At 42.0% G+C, this 8,292-nt stretch overlaps 1 protein-coding gene across 6 annotated transcripts in view; it reads left to right on the forward strand.

Moving 5' to 3' along the window:
* dnmt3a (DNA (cytosine-5-)-methyltransferase 3 alpha) overlaps positions 1 to 8,292 on the forward strand; it is an 84,909-nt gene that overhangs the window by 68,970 nt on the left and 7,647 nt on the right. For all 6 annotated transcript variants that reach the window (XM_015392177.1, XM_015392175.1, XM_015392176.1 and 3 more), the window contains 8 exons: positions 210 to 254; positions 517 to 596; positions 751 to 863; positions 2,645 to 2,828; positions 2,937 to 3,021; positions 3,142 to 3,287; positions 7,807 to 7,897; positions 8,042 to 8,190. In XM_015392177.1, coding sequence (XP_015247663.1) covers positions 210 to 254; positions 517 to 596; positions 751 to 863; positions 2,645 to 2,828; positions 2,937 to 3,021; positions 3,142 to 3,287; positions 7,807 to 7,897; positions 8,042 to 8,190 — 893 coding nt within the window. The remainder of the gene's footprint in view (positions 1 to 209; positions 255 to 516; positions 597 to 750; positions 864 to 2,644; positions 2,829 to 2,936; positions 3,022 to 3,141; positions 3,288 to 7,806; positions 7,898 to 8,041; positions 8,191 to 8,292) is intronic.

Consider the following 8,292-nt stretch of genomic DNA (forward strand, 5'->3'; position numbering starts at 1 on the left):
TTCCTTTAACCCCACACTGCTCCCTGGGTGCTGCACAATGGCAGCCCACTGCTCCCCAAGGGGATTGGTTAAGTGCAGAGATAAATTTCTCCAATGCTAGATCAATAAAGTTTAGAAAAAAATATATATGTGTGGGTGTGTTTAAGGTGAGCTTAAAGTTTAAAATCTTAACTGTTTTTTTTTTACCCTCTTTTTTTCTTTTTTCTCAGAGCGGCTTATTTATGAAGTGAGACAGAAAAGCCGCAGCTTAGAGGGTAAGTTGTCGACGTAGATCCTCTCCAGATGCATCCAGATGTTTCTCACTAACCTGAATCATTAAAAGTCAACCTTATCAGAAAGTATGCAGCTATTCCTTTAAACTCCTAAAAATTGAACACAGATAAAAACAGCTAAGCTTTGATCTGTATCCTCTAACTGATTTGTTTCGGCTAACCTGTGTCTTTTCACTTCAGTGTGGTATCCACACCTCTCTGACGTCTTCCTGTTCAACTCTGCCTCTCTTTCCTCTCCATCCAGACCTCTGTATATCTTGTGGAAGTTTAAATGTAAGCCTGGAGCACCCTCTGTTTGCTGGAGGAATGTGCCAGAGCTGCAAGGTGAGAAATTGCCCACCAAACTTCTTCCATGTGTTAAAATAGCCTCCAGAAAGTGTAAAATAAAGGGTCAGAATTTAAGGATACTTCATGGGATTCCAAATATTTTAGCGTTCCTTTTTTAATGCTTTCATTTTTGTATTTCTGTGCTTTGCAGAACTGCTTCCTGGAATGTGCATATCAATATGACGATGATGGTTATCAATCCTACTGTACTATTTGCTGCGGCGGGCGAGAGGTACTGATGTGTGGAAACAACAACTGTTGCCGGTGAGGGTTTAATATCTTAATGCAACAAGCTTACATGGTTCTCAGCCTCATATATCCAGTTTTTTCCTCTTGTCTGCTAGTTAGTGTTGGTATTTAGGGGTAATTACTATCCTAGCAACCGTAGGCAGCTTTGAATGTCTCTTCATGAATCAGGAAAGTGGTTCCAGAGGTAAACCAGAGCTTATTTTGTACACTTTCAGTAAACTCCTCTGGGAAAAGATTCTGTTGTAATCAAATTTACTCTCCAGGAAAACGGTTTATTTAAAAAAAAAAAAATAAAAATCACATCTTTCCACTTATTGCCCAAATATCAACAGCCTAGTTTATTTTATTTTTTTTAAACATCAAGCATTGATCAGGACTGATAGCGCTGCATCCCATCAGGCTTTTTATACATTTTAAAGATCAAAGATTTTATTATATGAATAAAAGTAACTCGGCTGCTCCATACCCTCACTCTGTGGTATTTCCGGTTGTTCTTGAATGAAATAAGTCATTTGACTGCTGAAGCCAAGCTTTTACGGTGCGAACAGACGTCTTGATGGTCAGCATCTCTCCACCAGAAAACTTAAAAAGTTAATTAGTTAATACGATCAAAGGGCCAGACCAGACTTCTTTCTTTTTAAATACTGGTTTTTAATTCTGTCATCAAAGTCTGGATACTTTTTATATCTGGAAAACAACACGGAAGATGTAAAATTTTTATAATTATCAAAAACAATTGTATATTTAAAGGGGTCATACAACGAGTTTACATATCATAGATGAATAATGATAGTTCCGTGGGTTAAATGGACGTACAGAGAAGTTCAAACCCCATCAACACCTCCTTTATCTGCAAATCTCACAATTCTTAACTCCAACCATAAAACGGGCGAATCCAAACGAAGCGCCGAGTTAACGTAAACTCTGGGATGTTGCTTTATTCAGTTCTTGCCTTTACTTTTGTCACGCCCCAAAATTGACATACAGACCAGCCCACTGGTTCACTGGAACCAAAGGAGGGGGGGTAGGAAGTGTCGACTGCTGGGCTGCTGACTGGACCGGATCTCAGCAGAGAGCCATGAGCCGCCCGTCATTAACTTGTGTCCAGGCTACCGTCACCGGGTCGGTTTCGGACGCTCCGTCCCCCTCTGGCTCCCTGCCCCCGCCCGCTGGGGTTCCCGAACCAGCTCCAGAGCTGACGGCTCGGTTCTAGTGCCCGGTCTGTTTTGACTACATGCTGCACTGTAGTCGACCAAAATCACAGACGATTTTGAAATTCCCCCCAGACATTTTTTTTAGGTATAAAAAGTAGGACATGTCTGGGAAAAATAGGACGTCTGGTCACCCTACCATATCAACACTTTGATGTTTCAGTGAGGGAGTGCTTGTTGCTCGTTTCATTCTAGGGCTTTTAACCAGGCTGCATTAGGGCAGTTACAGACCAAACAGATAAATGTTTACAGTTTACATCTAAATGAGGATGTTTCCATCATTTATTAGGTGGTTTTCAGCGTTTTATGAGGATATTTGGTATTTAATCTGATTAAACGCTTCAGTTTATATAACCGAATAGAGTCACATTGGGTAAGTTTAGTTACTTTTTAGCTGCAGTGTAGCTATGAATTTAGAATCTGATTCTCCCGCTGTATCTGACCTATGATCAGTTTTCAAAGGTGTTTTCTGTAATTTAATCCCACCAGGAGTCATGAACTGATCATCAACTGAAAGTTTAAAATCCTGTTTTCAGCCAAAAACGATTGATTTTCGTTGCATTTGGATCTCTGCGATGTGTTCAGGTGCTTCTGTGTTGAGTGTGTGGACCTCCTCGTTGGTCAAGGAGCCGCCCATTCTGCCATCAAAGAGGACCCGTGGAACTGCTTCATGTGCTCTTCCAAGCGCGTGTTCGGCCTTCTGGAGCGCCGCGAAGACTGGCCCTGCCGCCTGCAGCTCTTCTTTGCAAATAATCACGATCAAGATTTTGTGAGTAGTTGGAGCTAAAGTTTTAACGTTGCAGAAAAGTGCCTGACAGAGGAGTTTGTGCTTCTTGTCCTGACTTTCCTTCAAATAGTTTTTTTTTTTTTATTTCAGGATCCACCAAAGCTTTACCCCCCGGTCCTGGTGGAAAAGAGGAAGCCCATTCGCGTTCTTTCCCTCTTTGATGGCATAGCTACAGGTTTAACATCTTCATTTCCTTTGTCAATCTCTGAAACTCCAGCAACTTCTTAAATCAGTCAGATGACTGTAAAAACCCACAGCTGTGTGAGAGTTTTGTTATTTGTTGCGCTTTGTGCAGGGCTGCTGGTTTTAAAAGATCTTGGCATCGAAGTGGATCGCTACATAGCGTCCGAGGTGTGCGAGGACTCAATCACCGTGGGGCTCGTCCGACATCAGGGGCGGATCATGTATGTTGGGGATGTGAGGAATGTCACACGCAAACATGTGAGTCAAAGAGCTTCGCCTTGGGGGGGATTCATCGATTTAAACTCCACTAACACCGAATCGTATTTACAGTTTTATTGCACAGCAGGCAACTTATCATTTTTATGACGTGTTGGAATTTTCTGTGACAGACCAACACAAACAAGCAAATAACTGTAAAGAGTTAATAAAAAAAGTTACATGATATCAAAGTATGATGATATTACGCTTTGCAGCGCTGGTTAGTTCACTCCAACTCATCTAAACTCGCATTTTTCAACATTTAAAACATTCACTTAAAACTTGTGTCATTTGAATGCAAACAAAGCTAGTGTGTCATGTAGCCCAGTCCTGCCAGCTGCAGTCCGCCTCGCCTTCATTTTTACAATAACAATTCAGGTCAGATATAGCGCTGGCGGTAAGGAAAGAGTTAGGAAGACGATGCAGGATCCTTCTTATCTCTACATAGTGGATTTAGCATAGGGGACAATAGTTTAGCCCTTAGGAGCTGGCTGATGTCACAGGCTGATGTCACAGGCTGATGTCACAGGCTGATGTCACAGGCTGATGTCACAGGCTGATGTCCACACCTTTATGTTTTAGGTTTTATAGTAGAGAGGTTCAGCCATTCGGTTTATTGGTGTAACTTTAGTTCTTTCTCTGGAGGCTCTATTTCCCATTTGACTATGATTAATGTGCTTTTCCATCCATTAATGATGTCTGTAAAGTCTGAAGGCCGTCTGGATTCAGCCCAGTAGTGCAAAGTTCCCTTGCTGCTCAGTGTTCTTACTGTTGACACAGCGGAAGGTGAAGGAATAGAAGCTAGGAACAGGAGGGAGGAGCTACAATTTGCTCAACTACAAATCGGCCGTGTCCTTTAGAAAGAGCGCTGAACTTAAAGGGGAATGCCGTTTTTTTTTTACATTGGTCCCTTGATTTTATGTTATTCCATCATGTTCTACTCACCCATATGAGTTTTGTGTCNGATAAATGTTTACAGTTTACATCTAAATGAGGATGTTTCCATCATTTATTAGGTGGTTTTCAGCGTTTTATGAGGATATTTGGTATTTAATCTGATTAAACGCTTCAGTTTATATAACCGAATAGAGTCACATTGGGTAAGTTTAGTTACTTTTTAGCTGCAGTGTAGCTATGAATTTAGAATCTGATTCTCCCGCTGTATCTGACCTATGATCAGTTTTCAAAGGTGTTTTCTGTAATTTAATCCCACCAGGAGTCATGAACTGATCATCAACTGAAAGTTTAAAATCCTGTTTTCAGCCAAAAACGATTGATTTTCGTTGCATTTGGATCTCTGCGATGTGTTCAGGTGCTTCTGTGTTGAGTGTGTGGACCTCCTCGTTGGTCAAGGAGCCGCCCATTCTGCCATCAAAGAGGACCCGTGGAACTGCTTCATGTGCTCTTCCAAGCGCGTGTTCGGCCTTCTGGAGCGCCGCGAAGACTGGCCCTGCCGCCTGCAGCTCTTCTTTGCAAATAATCACGATCAAGATTTTGTGAGTAGTTGGAGCTAAAGTTTTAACGTTGCAGAAAAGTGCCTGACAGAGGAGTTTGTGCTTCTTGTCCTGACTTTCCTTCAAATAGTTTTTTTTTTTTTATTTCAGGATCCACCAAAGCTTTACCCCCCGGTCCTGGTGGAAAAGAGGAAGCCCATTCGCGTTCTTTCCCTCTTTGATGGCATAGCTACAGGTTTAACATCTTCATTTCCTTTGTCAATCTCTGAAACTCCAGCAACTTCTTAAATCAGTCAGATGACTGTAAAAACCCACAGCTGTGTGAGAGTTTTGTTATTTGTTGCGCTTTGTGCAGGGCTGCTGGTTTTAAAAGATCTTGGCATCGAAGTGGATCGCTACATAGCGTCCGAGGTGTGCGAGGACTCAATCACCGTGGGGCTCGTCCGACATCAGGGGCGGATCATGTATGTTGGGGATGTGAGGAATGTCACACGCAAACATGTGAGTCAAAGAGCTTCGCCTTGGGGGGGATTCATCGATTTAAACTCCACTAACACCGAATCGTATTTACAGTTTTATTGCACAGCAGGCAACTTATCATTTTTATGACGTGTTGGAATTTTCTGTGACAGACCAACACAAACAAGCAAATAACTGTAAAGAGTTCAAAAAAAGTTACATGATATCAAAGTATGATGATATTACGCTTTGCAGCGTAATATCATCTTTGCAGTTCACTCCAACGAACGGAAACTCGTCTAAACTCTCATTTTCTTTTTTTCAACATTTAAAACATTCACTTAAAACTTGTGTCATTTGAATGCAAACAAAGCTAGTGTGTCATGTAGCCCAGTCCTGCCAGCTGCAGTCCGCCTCGCCTTCATTTTTACAATAACAATTCAGGTCAGATATAGCGCTGGCGGTAAGGAAAGAGTTAGGAAGACGATGCAGGATCCTTCTTATCTCTACATAGTGGATTTAGCATAGGGGACAATAGTTTAGCCCTTAGGAGCTGGCTGATGTCACAGGCTGATGTCACAGGCTGATGTCACAGGCTGATGTCACAGGCTGATGTCACAGGCTGATGTCCACACCTTTATGTTTTAGGTTTTATAGTAGAGAGGTTCAGCCATTCGGTTTATTGGTGTAACTTTAGTTCTTTCTCTGGAGGCTCTATTTCCCATTTGACTATGATTAATGTGCTTTTCCATCCATTAATGATGTCTGTAAAGTCTGAAGGCCGTCTGGATTCAGCCCAGTAGTGCAAAGTTCCCTTGCTGCTCAGTGTTCTTACTGTTGACACAGCGGAAGGTGAAGGAATAGAAGCTAGGAACAGGAGGGAGGAGCTACAATTTGCTCAACTACAAATCGGCCGTGTCCTTTAGAAAGAGCGCTGAACTTAAAGGGGAATGCCGTTTTTTTTTTACATTGGTCCCTTGATTTTATGTTATTCCATCATGTTCTACTCACCCATATGAGTTTTGTGTCATTTGGAGCCGTTCTGAAGATATTCCGTTAGGTTATATCCAAGTAACGTCTTGAAGGCACAAACTAAACTGTTCATCATTTATTCTTTATGGTACGCCAGCATTCAGAACAGGTAGGCCAATCAATAGGGCTGGGTATTGTTAGGAACCTCACGATTCAATTCCATTTCGATTATTGCTGTTGCGATCCGATCCGATGCAATTCAATTCGATTCAATGCTGATTTTTGAAGCCGTGTGACTCCAGGAGTTTTAAGAGCAGCCTGGGATGCCAAGTTGTGTAAATGGGCAAAGCAGCCTACATGTAACAGCTCAGTGATATTGACAGCAACTAGCATGTTGGCAGCATTATCTGTAACAACAGCGGCTACTTTTCCGGTTGTGCCCTATTCATTTATTGCCTCCCTGTGTGACTTCCGTGAAGCAGCCTGATCTGAAGCACATTTGGAACTAATTCCCACTCATTTGATATGAAATGAGAAGTGGTGGTTATGTAGTTAGTCGCTCTCAAAGTCCAGCCATCGCACGTCAGCGCGACTCTTTCAGCAGCCTTTAGCGACTCCATCACAGCCGTCTTCACCTCTGTGTAAAGTGCCGACAGCGCCCCCGAAGGTCAGGAGGTGAATCGATTCCGAGGGGCTCCCGCATCGATTATGAATTTTGCGTGTAATAATTGCGACGCATCGATTCTTCAGTTATTTTACCCACCCCTACAAATCACTGTCCTCCAGACATCCACGGTTATATTTTTTAGATTTATATTTTTATAAACAAAGCAGAGTGTGTATGACGTCATCCGCGCACCGGACTGGAGTTGTGACAGGCAGCCCGGGCCACAGGCGGCTACGCTCTACCTCTTATATATTCGGCCAGCTAATCTGAATCGAGCGAGATCATCTGTGGTAGCAGCACTAGACATCTTCCAGGCATGTGAGGAAAACTAGCATCAGTTCAGCGGACAGGAAGAATGAATGGTAGCCGGCACGACAGGATGACGTCATGCACGCACCGTTTTGTTTTAAAAACATATAAATCTAAAAAAATATGAATGCTGACGTACCATAAAGAATAAATTATAAACAGTTTAGTTTGTGCCTTCCATACGTTGCCCATAAGAAGACGTTACTTGAATATAACAGAATATCTTCAGAACGGCTCCAAATGACACAAAACTAATATGGGTGAGTAGAACATGATGTAATAACGTAAAATCAAGGGACCAATGTTAAAAAAAAAACTGGTGTTCCCCTTTAATATATTTTCTAAAGGTCTTCATAAAAGCAAGGATTCCAATGCGGAGAGGTCTTTGTTAGGTATTTTTTGTGAAAAGGTCTCAGAATTTTAAGTAGGTAAAGTTTAGATCTGTTGTCCTTTGCGTTAGGCTTGTTTGAAATGTCAGGTTTATAGCCAATGACTTCTGATATGCTGCAGTTGAACCTTAATCCTAACTATATTCTACCCAGTAAATAAAAATTATAATAATTAAACAATCCTGAAAATTCAAGAGATTGAATCCTGTTAATTTATTTGCTGTCTTTGAATCCCCTTTAGTTTGACTTTGTGTTGTATCCTTGCACAGATTCAGGAGTGGGGTCCATTTGACCTTGTCATTGGTGGAAGTCCCTGCAATGACCTCTCGATAGTCAACCCTGCAAGGAAGGGCCTTTATGGTGCGTTTTAACCTCTTTGCTTTGTGTTCTCCTGGAAGGATTTGTGACCTTTCTCATCTAGATGTATATATATGGATAATAATATCAGAAAGTCATCAGATCACGTGTGTTAATGTGAGGGCTGTTTTTTATTTTGCCCCACAGGAGGAACCGGCCGCCTTTTCTTTGAGTTCTACCGGCTGCTCCACGAGGCTCGGCCGAAGGAAGGAGACGACAGGCCTTTCTTCTGGCTCTTTGAGAATGTGGTCTCAATGGGTGTCAGCGACAAGAGGGACATCTCTCGCTTTTTAGAGGTCAGCTTCTCAAGGGATAAAGAGTTAAATACAGTAAAAAAAAGTATGCCCCCTGCTGATTAAAGTTTAAACAATGTTAAATAATCTGTCATTTATCAGACT

Source organism: Cyprinodon variegatus, unplaced genomic scaffold (assembly GCF_000732505.1).
Source record: "Cyprinodon variegatus isolate N-32 unplaced genomic scaffold, C_variegatus-1.0 Scaffold576, whole genome shotgun sequence".
In the NCBI taxonomy this organism is placed as follows: domain Eukaryota; kingdom Metazoa; phylum Chordata; class Actinopteri; order Cyprinodontiformes; family Cyprinodontidae; genus Cyprinodon; species Cyprinodon variegatus.